Source organism: Phascolarctos cinereus, unplaced genomic scaffold (genome assembly GCF_003287225.1).
Source record: "Phascolarctos cinereus isolate Bilbo 61053 unplaced genomic scaffold, phaCin_HiC Scaffold_3;HRSCAF=262, whole genome shotgun sequence".
In the NCBI taxonomy this organism is placed as follows: Eukaryota; Metazoa; Chordata; class Mammalia; order Diprotodontia; family Phascolarctidae; genus Phascolarctos; species Phascolarctos cinereus.
In genome coordinates, this window is record NW_027555736.1 from 134658774 (window position 1) to 134682775 (window position 24002).

At 36.1% G+C, this 24002-nt stretch overlaps 1 protein-coding gene across 1 annotated transcript in view; it reads right to left on the reverse strand.

Annotated features, from left to right (window-relative positions):
* CHSY1 (chondroitin sulfate synthase 1) overlaps nt 1–24002 on the reverse strand; it is an 88963-nt gene that overhangs the window by 63905 nt on the left and 1056 nt on the right. The window contains exon 2 of the mRNA XM_020963694.2: nt 11447–11942. Coding sequence (XP_020819353.1) covers nt 11447–11942 — 496 coding nt within the window. The remainder of the gene's footprint in view (nt 1–11446; nt 11943–24002) is intronic.

The following is a 24002-nucleotide window of genomic DNA, read 5'->3' on the forward strand; positions in this document are numbered from 1 at the left end:
AAGTTATCCTCACTTTCATTTCTCTTCACTATCATCACCAGAAATTCTCTTTTTCAACCAGGCCAATTGACTCCCTCTCTCATTTATTCTTGCCTCCCTTTCCTTCAAATGTCTGGCCTGAAATATTGTCAAATATTTAGAGTACTAAAAACACCAAAACAGGACACTTCAGGTGATAGTTTACCCTTGAATATTATCAAGAAAAAAAGAGAAAACTGTCAGGGACAGCAGAAGGCTAAATCAGATGATCACTTCCTTTCAACTCTTTGCTTCAAATTATGTTCCAGGAAGGCTTAAATAAGAATACTAAGCTCTAATTGCTCTACATCCTCTCCCTAATTATACTTCCTTTGCCACAATTTAGGTGTTTGTTCATAATGAAGTATTTTTTCATGTAAGCTCTTTGAAGGTAGGAACCTTGTCTCTTTATCTTCCAATGCCTAATGAAAGGTAGCTTGGTATAGTAGATAGAGACCTGGCCTGGAAGCCAGGATGAACTCCATCAAATGTTACTCAGAATAGGCCACTTGACCTCTCAGTACTACATGTGACTTTCTAAGACTGTAAGTTGCATAAAAAGAGCCCACCCTTCATTGGTTGAAGGAGTTTCCTTTTCTGGGAGTTTCCTATACCAATGAAATCACTGGTCCAGTCCACATTCCTATGCATAATGCTAATAACTGTGCTCCAGCCAGCAGGCAACTTCAGATCAAGTAACAGAAATTGAAGTTACCTCACTTGTGAGCAAAACCAAAATGTTCTTCAGTTAAGTTCTTTTGACGATAAAGGAACACCAAAATGATAGCTTTAATGGCCTCTATTCATTTGGAAAATAAGTCAATTTTTTTCCTAGTACTAAGTAAGGAAATTATAGTGATTTCTGTTCTACCACCTTAGAATCAAGGAAATCCTACATCCATCCTGCAATAGCACAAGCTAAACAAAATTATGTCAAATGTTCATAGCACTAAACTTTTAAAAATAACTCTTAATAATATTATACATTAATATTTGTCACATTTCAAAGTTTGCAAACACTGTCAACTTCTACTAGATTTCAATTCTTTGAATATATATTGCTTAACATTCAGATTATTATTTCTCAGGCTGTCAAAATTACAATACTGTCTAAACATTTAAGTGAAATTGGCAAAAGTTTAGTCAACTTAAGTAGTAACTGTTCAAAACATGGGCCAAAATTTCTTTTTGGTAAGACCTCCACTTGCCAGTTACCAGGAATGAGGGTTTTAAATACCTGTGTTTTCAAGATCGCTCTGAGAATGTCTTCTTTGAAGACCAAGGTTTTAAAAGGGGGAAAAACTATCTTGGATAAGAGAAAGATACAAGGAGACAGAGAAATGGAGACTTGGGAGTTGTCTGTCTAAAGGTGACAAGTGTGACAGACCGCTGAAAAAGAAAAGATTGCCAGGTAGAATTTTGGGGATCACCTTAAGAGACAAGGAGGACGTCAGGGAGGAAAGCAAAAAAGAGAAGAAACATTTGAGAGAGAGAGGTGGGGGAGGGCGAGAGAAAGAGAGATGAGGGGCAGCTAGGTGGCGCAGTGGATCGAGCACCGGCCCTGAAGTCAGGAGGACCTGAGTTCAAATCTGACCTCAGACCAAACACTTGACACTTACTAGCTGTGTGACCCCTGGGCAAGTCACTTAACACCAATTGCCTAAAAACAAAACAAACAAACAAAAAAACAAAACAAAAAAACAAAAGAGAGAAAGAGAGATGAAGAAAATCAGGAGAATTGAGCATATGAAACCAAGAGAGGAGATCTAAAGGAGTAGATGGTTAACAATCTCAAATTCTGCACAGACATCAGGGAAGATAAAGATAGGAAAAGGTTACTAGACTGCATGACCATGACTGATCCTTGTTTCAGCAGCACTGTAGGAGCAAGAGCTGAGGTACATGAAGCAGAGGAGAAAGGAGGTGGGAAGAGTAGAAGCATCATGTATAAACAACTTTTTAAGGAAACTGGCAATAAAGAAGGGGAGAGACAGTTTGGGTAGATGGGCAAAGGAAGTCATTTTCAGGACTAGAAATAACAAGCATTTTGCAAGCAGGTGGGAAGATGACTATCAGAGAAAAGAGAGAAGAATTCAAAATAAGTGAGTGGGGATAGCTAGAGCAAGGTGCTAGAAGAGGCAGGAAAGGATGGGATTTAAGAGCATGAGCGGAGGAATTAACCTACTTAGAGATTAAGAAAACCTCTTTCTCTGTGATCCAGAAGTAAAGAGCAAAGAGCACAATGATATCTGAGAAGTTCTGAAGGCTGAAAAAGGAGAATTGTGGAAACTCCTTTCACATGGCCTAAATCTGAAGTAAGAAGCTTCTGGAAAGGAGGGTACAGTAAGAGGCTTGAGAAATGAGGGAAAAGTTTCTGATATGTGCCATGGTCAACAAGATATAGAATTCAAGTGTAAGTACTATTAGACAGAAGTGAAGCCTCAGCTAAACATATACAACCATAAATTTATAGTAGGCAAAATCCCCACTTTGTGATTTTTTTCCAGCAATATTCACCAGCCTAGTAAAAAGACTAAGTCAGATGTTTGGGATGACCAAGGGATGAGGATCAGCAGGTCCAGAATAATGGAAGGCCCAAAGGATAAGGAATTCTATGGTATAGACTGATAAGCTTCCGAAATTCAGTATGGCACAGTTCTGTGAAATGATATGATCTAGGGTATAAGCATGTCATTCGGATAGAGAAGACAGTCACAGAAGATGAGGAGGTGAAAGAAGAGGTCAAGAGGCTAAAAAAGGGCCGAGAACAGTTCAACAAACACTTGTTAAAAGTATCTAGCACACTCTGGGCACTATGCTGGGCAACAGAGATATAAAGATAAAAATTAAGTACCCCAAGGAACTTACATTCTGGGGCATAGCATATACATAAATAAATAAATTTCATGGTTCATTCTTTTAAATAGTCCTAGACCATAACCTTGGGATTGAGATTAAGTGACTTACCCAGAGTCACAAAACAAATTATGTGCCAGAGTAGAACTTGAACCCAGGTCTTCCTGACTCCAAAGTCAACTCTCTACCCACTAATTCCATGCTACCCCTAGATACAAAATATATACAAAGTAAATACAGTGTAATTATGGAGGATTGGGGAAAAGGAAATAAGATCTCATGAAGGAGGTAGCTTTAACCTTAATCTTTAAAGGAGCTAGGGATTTCTACAGGGTAAAGAGGAAACACATGACAAGAACTGGGGTGGAGGGTGAGGGGGGAGGGAGAGGAGTCAGTATAGCCAAGGAATGAAAGTGAAAGATGGAATGTTGTGTAGAGGATACAATAAGTAAGCCAGTTTGCCTAGAATGTAGGATGCTGTTGGACTATGGTGGCTAAGTTCAACAAAATAGCTGGGAGACTGATGAGGAGGTCAGTAGACAAAAACAACAAAGACAGAGAAAGGGTAGAATAAACGTGTACTTCAGAATAGGCAAGGGCACTGAGGGATGTTAGGTAGAAGAATGTTCTGGAAATAACCCCTCCTCCTGGCCCTGGGAGTTAGATAATGGAAGATGGAGTGGGCTCCAGCTAAAAGGGTTCTGGGGCATGTGGTTTCCCCAGGGAAAGCCAAGTTTCATTTAAGAATGAGGAGAAAAAACAGTCTAGGAACACAGGGGAGTTAGAGAATAGAATATCACAAAAGCTCCAAAGGGCACCAGGGCACCAGCAGGTCTGACTGTAACAATCCTTCTCCTTATCTCTAATATGTTGCTTCTCATTTGCCCGGGACTTGGAAAACAGATAATTAAGCTCATTATAATTGTATGTATAGTAAGGGTAAATAGTCTCTGAGTAAGGGCCTGGGGTTGCCTTATAATTAAAAGTGAGTTTCAGAGAATAGACATTGCTGCATCTATTTTGGCTGCTCTGAGGTCCTTTTTGCCTCCTTCCTTCCAGGCTCCTAGCTCTGTCTTAGATAGAGGTCTTGAGTCATCTGTAAATAAGTCTTGTACCAACCCCACAGGAAAATTAAAAATTTTATAAATTCTAGGTTACTGAAGCAAGTCAGAATACAACCTTCCTTGGTATCTATTCCAACAATATCAAAAGCACTGTGTTTTTTACATTACACTTCATTGTAAGTTTTATTTTTGTTTCTTACCTTGTGATATCCTCTACCACAGAAATATCAGTGATCTTGTCCACCTCTGAACTAGTATCCTTATAGTCCACGCCACACAGGTTAGCCTTAATTTAGTAACCAATTTTCTCATATGTACATGCTTTATTTCCCCAACTAAACTGTAAAATCTCAGGGGGTAAGGGCCACATTTTACACTGTCTTGTCCCACAAGACTTCCCACAGGTTAGGGAACACAGTACAGATGCAAGGAATGTTTGTTCACTGACTGATTAGGAATCTACTCAATCCACTGTGCCTATCTCCAAGTATCATTTCAAGATAGCTTAATAATGCATGCTGCCTTTTACATGAAGAAATGACCTTGATTACTTTCCAAAATATAGATGGTGCAAAGGTGACTAAAAAAAGGAAAACAAGATTAAACTCCTCATATACTCTTCTACTAACTGATGGTGGTTTCTTTATGATATCAGCTGTATATGACACAAAATGCTATGAGTTCAGATCTTAGATTAGTTTTTCCTCTAATTGGGGAGCTTCAAAAAGGCAAATTTCATCTTTAAAAAAAAAAATCAAGATTTCTAGTGAGAGAACTACAGCTACTAAGACTAACTTTACATCACTAATCCATATAAATTTATACAGGAAACTGGTATTAAATGTATGTTTTTAAAAGATTATTTAAAAATGTTTCAGGAGAAATAACAGTCCATTTAAAAAACGATCATTTAAAAAAAGTTCTGTCACAAAGAAACCTTATAAAATTAGGATGTATCTAAAAGGTCACTTATATAGGTCATCTGTAACTTACAGCAGCAGGTCAGCAACTTAAGAGTGTTCATGATCATTCAGAATGGCACAGTATTAAGTGGTGTGGTTTAAGAGCAGCATATCACAGGAGAGCTAGGACAAAGTAAATCTCTCTCCTCATTCTCTTTAACTCCACTTCGTCTACTGTCCAGGTTAGAAAAGTCTCCAAGTATGGAGCCGACTTAATGCCATGAGCCTTACACCCACCACTGGAGCTGGACATCTATTACTGGATTATTTAGTTTGGTTAAACACATTGAGATCGGGGGAAACTGAGGCTCAGAGACATTAAGGTACTTACTTCACAGCCAGCTACTGTCAAGAAGCAGATATTGAACATACATCTTGATTCTACACACTGAAATGCCCTCCTACTTCCATTTCCCTTCTTCCCAGGTACTACCTCTAAGTAACATGAGAAATAAGGAATAACACAACCATTCTCTTTCTCTTGCAGCATACCCAAGTGTTAGTCTCTTTCACAGCTATCATGAAAAGTCTGTCACAAATGGCTGTTGCCATAAAATTACAGTTAAAACACTACAAATCACCTTGGAATTTAACCTGCAGTCATTTTTTGATCTATGAAAATGAAATCAGGCCTGCATTGGAGAAACATTACAAATACTAATACTAGTAGTTTAGAAGTTAATTTTCTTTAACTCTCCAATGTTATTTAGCCTCGCATTTCAGTGATATAAAAATAATCATCAGGTCATTATTTCTATTTGGTAAAGAATAAATCCTCTGGTCTTCACAGATGAGCTAAAAAAGAGCAGAGAATATAATTCAATTCTGCATAATAAATTACAACCTAAATTAAGGTACTAGGTATAAGAGTAGTCTTTAAATAAAAGTTATACAATGAAGAACTCTTCTTAATTTCTGGCAAAAAGAATGACTAACCATGATTGAACCTTAAAGTCAAGTACTTATTACACCAGAGATTTTGAAAGTCTGATAAAACTGTTAGAAGTGTTCTAAAAGGTATAATTCCTTAACATGTAACCCTAAAATGTCGTCATGCTGTTTTTCCATTCTCAAATCTTTCATCCTAATCTATCAAGGTTTCTCCTATACACTTTTTTTGTCTATTTGTGTTATGTATGCATTTGTCTTACTACTTAGATTTTCAGTTCCTTGAGGGCAAAAGCCTGCATTTTATTTCATCTCTACACTACTCTCTACATTTCATCTAGCCCTAATATACTGTTTGCAGTAATACACACCTGATGTTTAATAAATGTTTTGCATTTTAGATGATAATATGGATCCCTGTTTAATAATATGTAAATTAGTTCATCTACTATTTCATCAAGATTATAGGGAAATAATAAAAAAATAATATTTTTACAACCATGTAAATTAAATACAAAATTTTACCTAACAAGATTTTATTCACTCTGTACCATCACTACAAGAAGTAATCTTTAGCAAAAAGAACACCGGATTAGGAGTCAGGAGATTAATCCTTATATTTCCTTTCCTCTCATTTACTTCTCAACCCCCTGACATCTGGCTCCCAACCTCACTCAACAGAAACTGCTCTCCCAAAAGTTACCAATCAACTGTCAAATGCCAGAACCAATGGTGTTTGTCTGTCTCTCTCCTCACCCTTCTAAACCTGCAGCATGTGACACTACTGACCACACTATTCTCCTCCTGTATACTTTCCCTTCTCTGGGTTTTCATGAAAATATGCCTTCCTAGTTCTCCTTCTACCTGTCTTAACACTCTTGTTTCCTTTGCTGATTCATATTCCATATCCCACCCTTAAGTGTGGATGTAACCCCAAGGCTCTGTCCTGGGTCCTATCTCTCTATACTATCTCAATGACTTTATTAGCCTCTATGGGTTTAATTATCATCACTATGCTGATGACTTCTACATCTATATACTAGCACTAGCCTCTCTCTTGAGCTCTAGTTTCACGTCACCTACCACCTACTGGATCTCAGAGTCGCCAGGTCCAAAACAACACTCCCACTCATCCTACTTACCTCCTAGTGGTCAAATTTTATAATTTCCAATTCTACAATCTATCTTGTGGGGGTGTGGGGGTGTGGAGGTGTGTGTATGTGTATGTGTGTGTGTGTGTGTGTGTGTGTGTGTGTGTGTATATATATGTGTATGTGTGTGTGTATATATATATGTATGTCTTATTCATGCCCTTATCACTTTCACTTGGACTATCTGAAGAGTCTAAAGTTTAGACTTTCAAAGTTTATACATTTCAAATGGCCTCCTAAATTGGTCTCCTAGCCTCCAATATCTCCACATTCCAATGCATCCTCTATTCAGCTACCACAGTGATTTTTCTTAAACATAAGTCTGACCATGTCACTTCCCTACTTAAGCTCCGGTGGTTCTTTATTACTTACAGGAGTAAATACAAACTCCTGTTTGGCATTTAAAACTCTGCACAATCTGGCCAACCAAGCTATCCAGCCTAATTACATATTATTTCTCTTCATTCACACTATTTACAATCCAGTGATACTGCCTTCTCTCCTTATACATTATTCTATGCCTTTGCATTATCTGTCTCCTATGCCCAGAATACATTTTTTCTTCTCTTCCACTTTCTATTTTCTCTGGATTCTTTCAAGTTTCAGTTCCAGTGCTACCTTCTCCATAAAGTCTTTCCTGATCTCAACCACACACCAGATTATTGCATATGTCTATATATGTACATGTTGCTCCCCCAGCAAGACTGCAAGCTCCCCAAGAACAGGACTATTTCACTTTGTCTCAGTATCATCGCAGCACAGTGGTCAGCACACAGCATGTGCTTAATAAATGCTTGCTGATTGATTTAACAAAAATTTGAGCACCCAGCATGTATAGGCCACTGCAAAACACTAAATCTTTGCCCTTAGGATGCATATAAAACACCACGCAATTAAGACAGCATCACTGTGTAAAACAGTTTGGTGCTATTCCCTTCCTACAGAGCAGAGAGGAAGTAGAAGGCATTTTTTCTTATATTACAGAGAAAAAAAATTTAGAAAGCAGTGCATGTAACATCCTTCATTGATGACAAAGGCTTGAATACCACACCTCAGTTAAAATAAGAACTCTAAATAGCAACTCTCACCATCCAACTTTATTCTATAGCTTTTTTCTAGATACCTTAAAAATACGAGTGATAAAGGATGCCAAGAAAATAACTGTGAAAACACTTCCCCGAGTGCCACATTTCAGACCAAGAAGCCAGGGTTTTGTCTATGGCCTCTAGTCAGCTAAGTGCTGGAGAGGCTTTCGAAGTTAGTATTCTGCTGCTATTCACCGTGCCACTAACTTCCAGATATTCGAAAAGCAACAATGGCATTGCTAGTCAACCCAGACTCCAATGAAAATCCAATTCTGCTACCACCATTTTCAACCACAATTCTCTTGGGCCTTCACACTTTCATCTGATAAAGTAATCTCAATATCACCCTGATACTGAATCTTCTTTCCAGGTTTCCAGAAATGATAGTTACAATCAATTCTCAGGACATTAAGTAGGATGAGGATCTCACAACATCTGAGAAAGAGTGCCCAGGAGACATCTACTAGTTTCAGGACCAACTCTTTTGTTAATGTTATAAAGAACATTGAAAACATAAGCTCTAACCCCCCTATTCTGGTATTCACCTAAAAGAAAGTGGCCACAAGTATACTAGCCTTTAAAGTGTACATCAAAACAAACAGATATGACAGACATATCAAAGAAGCACATTTATAATACCCTTACAAGGATGAATTCTTAACCAGACAAGAGTTAGAGGTGGTTACAAAAGATAAAATAATTTTGACTACATAAAATTTAAAAGCTTTTTGCATCAGCAAAATTAATGCAATCAGGACAAAAAGGGAAGAAAAATTGAGTAAAATTTTTTTTTATCAATTATCTCTAACAAGGATCTGACATCCAAGATAAAAAGGCAACTAAAAGAAATATGAGAACAGAAACCCTCTCAAAGATAAGCAAAGGATATGAATAAACAGTACTCACAAGGATCCGAAACTATTAACAATCTAATGAAAGAATGCTGCAAATAACTAACAACAAGAGAAATAGTTAATTAAAATAATCCAGAAATTTCACTTCACATTGAGACAATTGTCAAAGGTGACAATTTGTAGTCAGTGTTGAAGGAGTTGTGGGAAAAAAACAGGCACACTAATGACTGGCTGATAAAGCTACAAATTGGTTCAATAATTCTATAGAGCAATTTGGAATTAAACTAAGAAAGCCACTAAAATATCCCTATTTTTTCACTCAAAGATTTCTTTGCTGAGCATATCTCCCACGGAGATCAGCAACAAACAGAAAGGCACCAAAACAGTCACAGCAGCACATTTTGTAGTAGCAAAGAGCTAGAAACAAAGTATATGCCCACCAACTAGGGAGAGGCTAAACAAACTGTGGTACATGAAAAACTGAATATGCTGTAAGAAAAAATAAAGATGATGATTATAAAGGAGCACAGGAAGACCTATATGAACTGATGCAAAGTCAAGTAAGAAGAATTAGCAAAACAATGTGCATTGTAACAAAAACAATGTAAATGAGAAATCATGACCAAAATTATCCTCAACGGAGAGGTATGAGAAGATACTTCCCCTCATTTCTTTATAGATACAAAGGAGCATGTGAAAAATGTCACAATTTCAATGTTGATTAGTTTTGCTAAACTATTTTTCCCATTTTTAAATTCTGTGTTATAAGAGACTCTTGGGGGTGGGGGTGGAGAGATACATTAGGAAATAAAGGTGAAGTAAAAACAAAATACAAAAATTAGTTTAACAATTGTAGTTCAAAAAAATTTCAGAATATTACATATCCTGAGCTTCTATTCATATAATTAAGCATGGAAAATCCTTCTGTTTTAATAGGAAGCCAGAAATATAGAATCCATAAGACAGCTGCTTACCATTGCATAAAATCCTCAAAGCAGCTGTGTTTGCTCACGGACTTTTATCTTTGAAAAATACGACCCCTTACACATATATATCTAGCTTAATGCCAATGCAATTGAAGGGGGAAGAGATCAAAGTGTGCACTCCGATCAAGTCTTGTCTTTACTACATAACTTTGTGATTTTATAAATTGAAACGAAAACAACGGATACTCCCTGCATCACTGAAAATGTGCATTATCTCTAAAATTTCAACCAGAACAAACTCTGATTAGAAGAAATTTAAAAGCATACATTGGCAAGAATAAAATGCTTCCAAGATCTTGGGCAAATTTATTTCAAATGAAAATTAACCGTTTGCTACACATTAATGTACCCTTAATTATGTAATTTCCTTTCCTTGCATACGTTATAACTTGGGAGAAAAGTATCCCATTTTTCAAAAACGCTTCTAGTAAAATAGCATCTCTGAATTGGAAGTAAAAAAATAAAAGTCAACATAATTTTTTAAAGTTTGTTTCAACTCAGCTTCTTCTTGAAGGAATGAGGAATGCATTAGAGTACAAAGGACCTTCTACTTCATTATTAGCAAATAATTTTTAGTCGCTACTTCTGAAGAAATAATTTTTCTATATCAAACTTATTATTGTTGGATCAAAACTTGCTACAACATGTTGCTCAAAACCTTTCAATGGCTCTCCATTGCCCACCAAGTCCAAACTTCTTAATCTTAGAGTCACTCCCTTCATAGTCTGGCTTCAACTTTACCAAGACTTATTCTAATCAATGATCCTTCAAACTACACCATTCATTCTCCAAACTTATCTAGATGTTTTCTATTTCTGTGTCCTCTTCTATGACCAGAATTAAGTGTAATTTCTTCTCAGCACCCTCAACCTCTCCCATCTCTATAATCTTACCCAGTCTGCAAGACCCAAATCAAACTTCATGAACTGAACTCCATCCACATTATTTCCATACCTTACCCTCCCCTACTTGGAAGGAATCACATCTTCCACAGATCTTATTCCCTTTTGTTTGTCCCTCTCCTATATTCTTAATTTCCATTTTATGTTGCCTATTTACATGTATTTATTCTCCCCTGCTAAACTATTAGGCCACTGAAGACAGTAAATAGGACTTTTATCTTTGTATTCCTCCTTGCCTAGAAGAATGTCTTATATATAGCAGTATAATTTTTTAAAATTTTAACTGAATTATGATGACCTCTTGATATGGTCATGACTCACCATTTAACTAGTTTGGGCCTCAGCTTCCTTATCTGTGAAATGCAATGGTTTGACTACACAAGCCTGAAAACCCCTTCCTCACGTTCCACTATTTGTTAACTATAGGCTGGAAACAATTATAGTGAATTAATGAAAAACAGAGGATCCTTCACGTTAAATACAAGAAAAAGAAATGTGAAACTTGTTGGGGAAAAAGTGAAACACAAACCAGAAGCAAAAATATGAAGGGCATGTGATAACTTGATAACAGAACTTTTAATGTAAGAGAGATATATGAATTTCCCGTATTCAATACCAAATTCCTATTTAATACTAAGAGCCAAAGATGTTTACAAACTATTAAATAACTTTGTTCTTACCTCATAAGACCAGACACACTGTACTCCTGCAAATCTCCGGACACACCGTCCCACCTCCACATCTTCATGGGTTGTATACATTTCTCTCAAGCATTCTCCAATATGTGGTACCATTCTTCGAAGCACCTCTCGGCTCATGATCACACCAGGACCACCCATGCAGAAATTCTCACCAGGCTCCAGCGCCAATTTTCCCATCTCTTCTGTTGTGCCCAGTCCTGTCTGCCCAAGAAAGAGGGGTTCACTGCTATTCAAACTCCTTAGAAAATTCTCCAGACGATCTCCTTTGATGTAAACATCATCATCTGCTCTCATAAACCATTCATACTTGTCCAAGTAGTGGTCGTGCATGTACTTGAGCATCATAAAGGACTTCTTCTGGGGTGGATAGGAGTCATCCACACCCTGTAGTGGCACTATAGGAATTGGGATGGATGTGTCTGAACCTTCACTAGAGAAGAATTCAACTTTCCCAGGAATTGTCTTGGACCATGTTCTAGAATTAAAATAAATTCCAATTAGAGATCAAATTAGAGAGAAACCACTTCCATTTTCAATAATCTTTCATACTTCATGTTTGCAGAGTTTTGGCTATCTGCTCATTCTGAAAAATGAGTGCTTTTTGTAAGAATGAAAAGTAAATTGCTTTCTCTCCCTTTTTTATTTCTAACTGAAAACCTATTGATGCCAAAATCAAATCCTGCTACAACGAATGCCTTGGGGTAATGGGTGGAGAATCAAAATGTTCCCTTCATATTTAAATTTTACTGAATAACTATAATTAGAAAACAGATTTAGGAGGCACCAAGGACCAGTACTCATGGGTAGGTACCCAGAAGAAGTGCTGCATATGAAGCAGAAGCAAGGGAATTCACTTTGAGTACAGACTTCTCCTATCTCCAAAGAACTAAGGCCTGAATTTCCATATCTCTTAATCACTTGTTCTCTTTAATCAAAAAAAATACACAGTTTTGAAAACCAATTCACGTGCATTACCTAATTTGCTCTTCACAAAAGCCTTTTAAGGTGGGCTGGACAAATGTTATCTCCAATTTTAAAATACAAGCCCAGAGATTAAGTGATCTGCCCAAGTCACACAACAGTGACAATCAAAACCAGATGGGAGGCAGTGAACAGCATTTGGTTTTGAGTTGGAGAGTATAACTTCGAATGCCAATTCTGCCACTTATACCTGTGGGATCCTGGTCAAGTCACTTAACATCTCTCCATCTTGGTTTCTTCATCCATAAAAGGATAGGGTCAGATGGGACAATCTCTAAGGTCCCTTCCAGTTCTCAATCTAAGGTCCCATGCAACTAGCTCTTCTCACTTCGAGTATAATCCTCATCCTCTTACACCATGACACTTCTCACTGTTGTCCAGTAATAATAAATAATAATAAAGTCCATGGACTTTAAGAGACCGTGGAGAAGGTAGGAATCAAAATTCATTATCTTACCTTTCAAATCTAGGGTTACAATGCCTGTTTTAACTAATTTGGAATACAGACAACAATCTCAAAACTTTGTTAAAAGCCTCTCTGTTTTGGGGTTATTTAGCTATTCCTTTTTAGGCAACAAAAGAAACAAAAAGTATGATGTCTGTATTTCTGTTCTTTTAACTAGTAGTTTGAGAAAAACAAGTTCCCCGAGGTCAAGAACTGTGCTGTTTTTCCGTTCTTATATTCCCAATGCCTATTGCTGTATCTCACTACACGTAATAGGCATTCAGTTAACTATTTGCTGAATAGAATAAAAAGGAGTTTCTTAAACTTCCTGAGCAGTAAGAATCTTTTGCAACTAAGATGCCTTAGCAGCTCAAAAAAGGTATAATTTTATTCTAGAACAAAATTCAAGATTTTAAAGGGTTTTTTTTTATATTCTTACACATTTTGGGGAAATTATGAGAATTACTTTTTAAGTAACAGTAAAGTGCAAAAAAAAGATGAAAAATCCATTATGATACTCTACATTTATAAAGTATTCTAAGCACCAAGCAAAATGATCATCATGGCTTTGTCTCGAAGAACAGATTATAACTCCAATATTGCTTGGGCAACAGCCTAGAAGACATTTCTCTTATTTATCTTATTATTAAATTTAGCTATTTAAAAGGCAAATCAAGTTATGCAATCCAATTTTTACTCATTAGGTTACATAAGTCCATCAAAATCTTACACTACAAAATTTGAACCAATTCTATCACTTTTACCATCTCATCTACTGAGTCTTTAGCCCATCCATGCAGTCTCTCACCTTCAAATTCAATTCAACAAACATTTATCAAGGGTCTCTAAAATGCTAAGAATTATGCTTTTAAGTAGGAACAATTTTTCCAATCCGCTTACCTCTTTACAATTTAGGACCCTATTTCCTCTTCCTTACCTACTAATAATGTTGCAGAACCCATGGTGAAAGTTAGCAGACTATAACTTAACTTGGTTGTGCTCAGTTGCCTTTAAGCGAACTTCACCCTTTGCCTTCCTCCAGCATGAAGTGGAATCGAGAGCCCTTGGACCAGATTTCAGGTGACCTACAGTACTGATTCCAGATCTATCCCAGTAGTGCAGTGTGACTTGCTCTTCTCTGAGCCCCACTTTCTCCATCTATAATGTGATGGGTAGATGAGATCTAAGGTCCTTTAACCTCTAGTAGTTGGAGTAGGTAAGGAAAAGGAAATAGGGTCCTAAATTAAGCTGACTGGGCAAAAGAGAGAAACAGAGTCAATGCCTATTATTCACAAGTAACGCTTGCTTGCTACTCCTGAGTGATCTTTAAATTTAAGGACAGGTGATGTTATAAAAAAATTTTCAATCTCATTTCATGTTTTAAGCAGTATATTAATCTAAAAATTGTGTTAATGAACTAAAGGAAGGTGAGAGGGAGAAATGCTAGTTAAGAGTGAAAACTTAAGCATTACAGAATTTTAATTTGATCAAACTTTAAATATAAATCTTCCACTTATGCCCATCTAGCAAAATGCCCTAACTATATATAAAATAACGATTGTACTGATAGACACACTTTCAATTATTTTTGGAATTTTTACTTTGTATTTAATCTTTAAATGGAAGTATGGACTTGACATCTCATTGAAATTATCTACTTTCCTTCCTAATGTTCTCTTAAGACCTAGAAATACAAATCAATGCAAATTGTAGTTTAATTTTAATTATTTCACGCATAAAGTTTTGTTTGGCAACAGAACAAAGTAGTAACTATGACGCTTTTGAAGTGTTTTTGAGTTTAGTGTTACTGGCATCAACAGTGTTTAGAATTAGAAAAAATTTTAACAGGATACAAAAACCCTAACAAATGACATCACAAAAAACATAAGAAAAAAAAGGAAGAAGTTTTTCACATGCTGAAATACATAGGATATCTATGGTATTCCAAGTATGAATAGGTCAACTGGTTTTTCTAGTACTTAGTGGAATGACTGAGCAAAGTATAATATCAATATAATAGAGGTAATTCTGACTAACCAATAGTTTTTCTATTAACATACAATATAACATTGATTAAATTAGTAGCTAAGTAGTATATATGGCAAGGGTTTTTTGCTGTATTTTCTATTTTAAATAAAACCTTTAAATTTTTATTTGTCTTACATTCTCCAAGGAAGGGTTAAAGAAAATGGCAATTGAACTCCTTAAATTCCCTCTTAAATTTGCCATTTCTTCAAAATTCCCTTTTTCTTTTGATGACACCATTAAACTTCCAATTACCTAGGTCTGAAACCTTAGATTTATTTCTGACTCTCCCTTCTCTCTCACCTTCCACCTTTTGCCAAATCCTTTGATTCTAACTCCACAACACTGCTCACATTTATTTGATCCTTATATCTACTCATACCACTGCCATCCTAGTTCAGAAGATCCATCACCTCTTGCCTAGTCTAATCTAAGAACCTCCAAACTAGTCTCCTTGACTCCAATCTCTCTCCTCTTCAAAATAAATATGCCTATTTATAGGAGAGGGCTGACAATGTCAGTTCCCTACTCAAAAACCTTTAGTGGGTACCAACTGCCTACAGAACAAAATACAAATCCTTAACCTAGCACTTAATATTCTCCACCATCTGACTCCCTCCATTTCTGTGGTCCTATCACATTACTCCTGTCCCTTCTCATTTCCATGTATTTGCCCAGGCCTCTTTACACCTCTGCCTGCCTAAATCCTATTCCTCAGCTCGAGTGCTCTACCTCCTGCATGAAAGCTTGCCCTTGAAAGTCCTCCTCTCTTTCCGCAAGTTTTCCTAGAGCATCGTGAATCTTTCCTTTGCCCATATCACATTCTATTCTGCATTATACTTATCTGTACACACATCACTATCTAACATTGTCAACTACTTGAGGGAAAGATGGCATTATTTTTTCATCTTTATGTCTCCAGAATATGGCACTGTGCTTGGAAACATAGCTATGCCCTTATATGTTTGACTGAGTACTTTAAAGTCTGGGGAAAGATACAGGCTCCTTTATGTTGGGGCTATTGGCCCTCTCAGAAATATTCTCTATACAAATCCTGTTTGCTGGCAGCCCAGCAATGAAGAAACAGGGAGTACATACTTAGTGGAGCAAGTAAAAGGGCTGAGGGGAAATAGTAACAAAGTCCTTTGAATCTCAATACCTTATTAAAAACTGTTTTATTCACAGTGCTTTTGGAAAACAAATTCTAAGAATCTCTGTGACTGAAGGTTGTTTAAAAAAAAAGATTGGCTGTTAATGAAAATGTATATTTAAATTAAGACGTAACTGGTAGGCTTTTGGGGTTAATTCTGAGATGTTGTGGCTAAAATAAAAAAGTCCTTTTACTTCCTCTTCTTCAATGGTCATAGGACTGTTTTTTCTACAAGATGGAGCATATTTTTATAATTTAAGATGTCCCCTTCTTTGAAAAGTGAGGTCCATTCATTGATTGTGATTCATATTTATTTAAAAAAAAAAAACTCTGCCATCTGGCACGCACTAACTTCTCTAAAGTTCAAATCCAAGCAAATTTTACTGGATTGTTTCTTTTATATATATATATATATATATATATATATATATATATATATTATATATATACATATATATATATATAAAATCTGTAAAGTTTGCTTAATAACAAGATTCTACCAGTAACCTTTTTATTCCCAGGAGCATTTAATAAATACCCACAGTACATGAAAGAAACAATGTCCCTACCAGGAAAAAATATACTAACAGAATTTTGACCCCAAAAAATTCTTTCTCTGGTATCCAATCAGAAACTGAAAAATCTACCCAAAATTTAACCTTTTGCTAGGAAATGTGAAGATAATGGGAAGCAAGGAGATAATTCAGTTTGTGAAAATACTATCTTCTTTATATGGCCCCAGAAATAACACATAACTCTGATTAGCTAATGATAATAGGTACAGCTCTTTAGCACTTTGCTTTACATACATATATATTAACCCTCATTCTCATCACATGTCCAGCCCACCTCCTTTTCTGATCTTGCATTTACTATTTTTTATACCATGAATAAAATGAAGTTTATAAATTCATTGTTGGTAACATGTTGCACCCTATTTACATTTAACAATTTGTTCCTCTTCACTGCCCTTTGCAACCGACATTGCAGACGGACAATGAATGAGCAAAGCCCAGAAATGGATGGGCCAAAGAACAGGCTGGATTTCATTTGTTTTAAATGCATAATGCCACCAATGATCCTAAGCTGCTTACTGACACAAAAACCTATATTTTTAATAAACATGTTGTTCCAGTGATGCTATATGATTCCAGTGATGCTATATGATTGTAAATTACGGAAAATCACAATGCCTGAAGAATCAAACTTGGGAAGGAAGGTACTATAGGTATTATTAAATTCATCTTATCAATGAGGACATTGAGGATCAGAATGGTCAAGCAAAACTTGCCTGTGGTTACAAAGTTAGTACCTGTCCAAAGCACAATTCAAGCCAGGTCTCTAACCCTAACTTCATCACTTCCAACTATGCCAGTTTATATGAAGGCTTGCTTTGAACTAAAGCCATATTTGCATTTTCATGTCTGAAAATGTTTTCTATATTTAGACCAATTATTTCAACAAAATATGCACATGAGAAATTAGACTACTTTTCCCTCCAAAACAAAAATCCATCATTTTAACATCAACATTTTTCTATAACACTAAGAATCATGGAATATCACACTCTCTAAAGAATAAAAATTATAGGTTACCCAAGAGACAATATAGTGATTCACAGGGGGATAAGTAGGCTTTAGCATATTATTGATTATGAATTACATGAAAAATATTTCATAAAAGATATCACCAAAAGATATCTTATCAGAAAAGGAAAGAAGCCTTGCTCTCATTACTATACAGTAAAGGCAAGGAATAATGGAGGGATTCCCCATACAAAGTTAAACCTAGAGAAAGGTTTTGGACACATTGTGCAGAACCTTCTGGATAATTTATATGTATAAGAAAATATATACAAGAGTCACACAGGTAAAAAAAGTAAAAGTTCAACAAACTTCAATTTTTTAGATGACATCACTAGAAAACAGAAGGTAGATAAGAAAGCCACAACAAATTCACTTTTCCTTTAGAAAGGATTACTAGTTTGGTATTTAGGGAAATATTATAGATACAGTTTAGCCATAATTTAGCTAAGTAGCTACCAAAGTCTCAGGCTAGCTTTGGGGAAAAGCTGTGGGATAGACAATAATAGACCTAAATGAATTTAGAACTGGTGAATGGCCAGACCAAAGGATAGTCAATAATTCCACTTAGAAGGAAGGCTTTACTGTAGTGTCCCAAGTATCTATGCATAGTTCCATAATGTTGAACATTTTTAATCAGTGACTAGAACAAAGGCATAGATGGTATATACTTATCCATTAGTAGATTACACAAAGTTGTTAGGCATAACCTTGGTTTTCTCATCTAAAAAACTGGGACAATAATATGTGCACTATTTATATATTCACAGATTATTGTAAGGCAAATGATTTGTTAAACTGTAAAACACCATATAAATATGAGCCAATATTAGTACCTACTCAAGGCTTGTCAATCTGTTGATTCTACCCCAAGTCTCAAATCCATACCCTTCTCATATCACAACCACCCTTATTTAGGGACCTCATCACCTCTTACCCGGACTTCCAAAACAGCCTAATTTGTTTCCCTGAATCGTTTCTCTTCCCTCTCCACTCAAGCCTCCACTCAGCTGCCAAGCTGATGTTGCTAAAGCACATGCTAGAAAATGTCACTCCCTTGCTCTAAAAGGTGTGACTCATTAATGCCTCTGGGCAAAAAGGGTTCTTAACGGTTTTGTTTTGGTTTTTTGGTCATTTCATTAACCCCTAGTGAAACCTATGGGCCTCTTCTCAGAACAATGTTTTAAAATGTATAAAATAAAATACATAGGTTTAGAAAAGAAACAGATTGTGTTGAAATAGTTATCAAAATATTAAAAAGAGACGAGTTCAGGGACTAAAGGTTAAGAACCCCTTGATCTAGGATAAAATACAAACACCTCCATCTAGTATTTAAAGCCCTTTACAACTTGACTCTAACCTACCTTTCCAGGTTTACTGCACGTCATTCTTTCAGGCACTCACTGGTCCAAACATGCCCACTGGCTGCCATTCTGTGTACATCACACTTCATCTCCTTCTCCACACCTTTGCATGAACTATCCTCCATTCCTGGAATACTCTCCTTCATCTCCATCTCTTAAATTACCTCCATCTCTGCAGATCCTTTCAAAGTTCAGTTTAAGTACCACCTCCTTTCCTAATTCTCTATGTTTGTTAGGATCCTGCCTAACATCCCACCGACCCTGTAAAATCACTTTATATTTGCCTTGTATATATTTTGTATTTACTTATCTGTGTATCGGTTGTTTTCCACCAGAGGTGTATAGTAAGCTCCTTGAGGGAAAGAACTGTTTGTGTATTTGTAAACAACAATATCTGGCAAATATGGATATTTAAATGCTTTTTGATCTGAAGCTCTAGGAAAGAAGGTAACAAGCAAAAACAAGGGAAACCAAAGACTGTTTTCCCTTTTTGTATTCCTACCAAAGTCTCCAAATAACCCTGATAATCCATGGGGTACAGCAATCTAGATCTAAGTTTTCAAAAACTTTTCCCCCTTTAATGTTGTATCCTAGCTTATGAAATGCATTTTATTTTTGTCTTTTTAAATTTAATTTTTATATCCTTTTTGAACTTACTGTGGGGGTATGATATCGGCTGTGGGTCTAAACCTAATCTCTGCCAAACTGCTTTTCTATTTTTCCCTGTCATTCTTGTGAGCAGAAAAAAAAAATCCTTATCTCAGTAATTTAATGTTCTTGGGTTTATCTACACTGCACTGTTTCTGTCAATTTCAGCTGGTAAAGCAATGATGGACCAATAAGGATTTCTGACCACCCTCTGACAGTAAGTAGAAAAATTACTCAGGCCAAGTCATGTACATGTGATCAATCTAAGACCCAAATAAGTTACCTAGAAAATACATACCCTTCAAATATAAAAAGAAAATACAGTAGACTCCAGGCCTTTTAGGACCTTCTAGGGATTAGTCATTCCAAATAGTCAAGTTTTCTGAATATAGTTGAGACTTTATTCAAGCAGCAGTTTGTTTTCTTTTCTTTTTTTATACAGTTTGGATAATCTTTTAAAAATGTATTATACACTTCCTTATGAGCATAATGAATTTAACTTTTCTTGATGACTCAAAGTCCATCCTTGTGAATACATGTTATTATAAACATCTCATTTATACAGAAGCTTTGTAACAATTACATTTATCTTATTTAAGTTCACAGAACTATGAAGCAAGTACTCTCAGTGTTTTATTCTGACTTAATAAATGAGAAAACTGAGTTTTGGAGAACTTAAATGTTACATCCAAACTCCTTCAGTAGTAGGAAGCAAAGCTGAGAGAGATTCCAGGCTTTTCATACTACACAACAGATTTCCAGTGATTGTACAATACTGCAATACAGAAAGGTCTCAGTGGGATGCACAGGGCCATTGGTCCCATATATTTAAATTCTTAAGTTTATTCTTTCTAGTTTCTTGTTCACTTGCAGTCAGACTATTGATTACTTTTCACTGTACCTGCCTATAATAGCTCCCTCTTCTAATTTACTTCTTTCGACTTGGTAGAATTATGTGTAAAGCAGGAATAAGCAGAAAGTCACAGTCTGGGAGCCCCATGGTCAGAAGAGAAGCTTTTACTGTATTGACTTTGTGAGATCTATTCTGGCTGCTCCAGTTGTCATTTTTTTGTTTGTTTTGGGGTTTTTTTTTAATCATTGCAAAAGGAGTATGGTATAGTTTAAAAAAATAAAAACACACTGGATTTGTTGTCAGAGAATTCCAACTCTGCTACTCCCTATCTGTGTGACTTTGAAAAAACCCACACCATTTCTCAGGGCCCTGGTCTCTTCATCTATTGAGGGGACTGAATGTGATGATCTCCAAATTTCCTTCCAACTCTAGATTCCATTATACAAGATGACTTCAAGGGTGTTACTGTATATAATATAATAATAATAATAATAATAATTTATACTAGCAGTTTCAAGTACATCCAGGTACTATCTCTGCTACAACAAAAGGTTCAAGCCTAAATTTGCACCAAAATGACTTTATTACTTCATTTAAGGACTGAACACTGACTTTCAGCTTAAAAATGGTCAAACCTAACTCTTAAGGCATAAATCTAATACAAAATCCTCTGTTTGGTATTCAAAGTCCTTCATACTCACTCTAGGCTCTTTTCCCTACCCCCAACTCCTACCTTTCCAGTCTCAAGCCTTACTCCCCTCCATGCACCCTTCCATCAAATGACACTGGCCTCCTTGTTCTATGAATGTTCTCCTTCTATAGAAAGATTTTCCCAACTCCCCTTATTTTTAGCACCTTCCCTCTGTTAATTATTTCCCATTTATCCTATATATGTAGTTTATTTGTGCATATCTGTTTGCTTGTTGTTTCCCCCATTAGATTGCAAGTTCCTCAAGAGCAGGGACTGTCTTTTACCATTCCTAATAACTCCAAAGCTTAGCAAAGTATCTGGATAGTAAGTACTTAATAAATGTTTACTGACTAACTAGTCTGTAACCACGAAATCCAAGTCAAACCAATTTTCTTTTGGGTTAACAATTATCTGGTTGAATGACAACTCAGAGTCAGTCAAAACTATCTTTAAATTAGGGAAATGTTAAGCTGCATGGCGCCAAAGCCCAACCAATGAGGAGAGCTCACCTCACAAGTCCTCTGAATCCTAACTGCTTTCTCAATAAGGGAAGGGAATAGGGGGAAAGTCCCAGAAAAGATTCTGTATTTTGTTTTAAAGGAACCAAGGAAGGATGAGAAGGAGGGAAAAAGTAGTGGTATCACCAAAAAAAAAAAAAGAGAGTAGTAAAGAATCGGAAGGCCAAATGATGATATTTCTACCTTTCTCAAGATGTTCCAAGAGTATCCATTAGAGAAGCATGGAAGACAAAGCATTAGGGTCATTAACACCCAAAAGTAAAGGGGCATTTAGAAGAGAAGAATGAGCCAAGGTCAAGAAGAAGCCCCAGGCTCTGGGAAAATATTAATCCTACTGATCAGACTTCAAAATAAGATTGGATTTGTTGTGTCACACAATTGACAACCTAACCACAGTGTAGTCAGATACCAGAAGCTGTATTCAAAAAAGACTGCTGCCAAAAATAAGTGATAATGAATTTATACAATGGTTTTCATTTGAACATACAATATTTTTGCAACCACACTGAATAAGTGATGTTTACATGCCACTTTAAAGTATGCAAAGCATTTCATATACAACATTACTGTGAGGCAGACGGGACAGATACCATGCTTATTTTATAAACGAAGTTAAAGTGGCGTAGTGGGCCTGTAGTCAGGAAGACCCTAGTTCAAATCTTGTCTCAGACACGACTTACTGTGACCCTGGACAACTCACTTAACCTCTGTCTGCCTCAATTTCCTTAGCTGGAAAATGGGGATAATAATAGCACCTACCTCACAGGGTTGCTGTTGAGGAACAAATGAGATATTCATAAAGCACTTAGAATATGCGTAACACATATCCCATGCTTAATAAATGCTTGTTTCAGGGGCAGCTAGGTGGATAGAGCAACTGGCCCTGTAGTCAGGAGGACTTGAGTTCAAATTCGGCATCAGACGAATAACACTTACTAGCTGTGTGACTCTGGGAAGGTCACTTAACCCCAACTGCCTCACAAAAAAAAAAATGCTTGCTTCTTTCCTTCCTTCTTTCCGTGGGCACAAGGGATTAAATGACCACGGCCATAAAATTACTGTCAGAGGCAGGATTTGAACCTAAGCCTTCCTGGCTCTCCAAGAAAATTTAAGTGACTCACATAAGGTAACAGGGAATCAATTTACTACAGAACACAGTAGTTCTTTCGATGCTCAGACCAATCTACCATCCACTAAACTCCACTACATGTTTCTTTGGCTTACCAGTCAATAACCTTGCATGTTAAATCTGAACTTTGAATGTATGTTAACAGTGGAAATTTTAAGATCAAATACATATGTGTAAAATCAGATCAGCATTGATAGCATTGTAATTCCCCACTATTACTGCAGTATCTTTCAGTCCCAGACTCCTTTTTGATCTTCACTGCTAATTTTTTTGAGGAAAAAAAGAGACTAAGGCTAATAATGAGTCAGATATGATCTAGGGTCCAAAGCAGACATTTACAATAAGATGTAAATCCTAACTCAACACTCTCATATGCTGGAAATTATTTTTTTTCCCTGTATTTGTACTGTGGTGGTATAAGTAAGCAAACCAACTTTCCTGACACATGTCTTGAAATCTCTCAACCAATAAAACTTTTAAAGATTCAATTTCAGGAAAATGGACATATTATCTTTTTCCACTATCTAATTTATGGCAAAATTAATTCAGTTTCAGCGATAATTTAACAAAGTCTGCCATCATTCCAGAAAATCTCTTCATAAAGCCTATTTAGTTAACTGCTAGTGCTCATGCTGAACATGAACCCATCTATTTTTCTAATTCATGCTGATTACTGCAATAGGTAATAATTATACTTAACTTTACTAATATTTAACACAAATTCTTTCATCCTTATGTAGGGAAATATTATGCTATCCCCCACACAACCAGTATTCTACTACAAAAAGGAAAAAGGTCTAAAATTTTAAATCTATATTAAGACCTGAGTATTTATTGAAAGCCATTATTTTTAAAAATTGTATTTTGGTTATTTAAAAAAATAGTACCCTCCCCCAAATAAAGACACTTAAGATTCCTATTCTATTATCAAACTACAATAGATCTCTCCCTGCTCTCCTTTTTATAGGAGTCCAGTTACAATGATCAAAACCAGTCTCGATTTATTAGGATAAGTTATCTTAACTGACAACAAAGATACTTCTCTTTTGGTTGTTAGATGACAGGAAGTTATAAGTGCTTCAAAAAATAGCAGCTGTTTTGGACAAATTCAGTTTGAAGTAGCAGAATTCCTTGTGGGCATCCCTCAA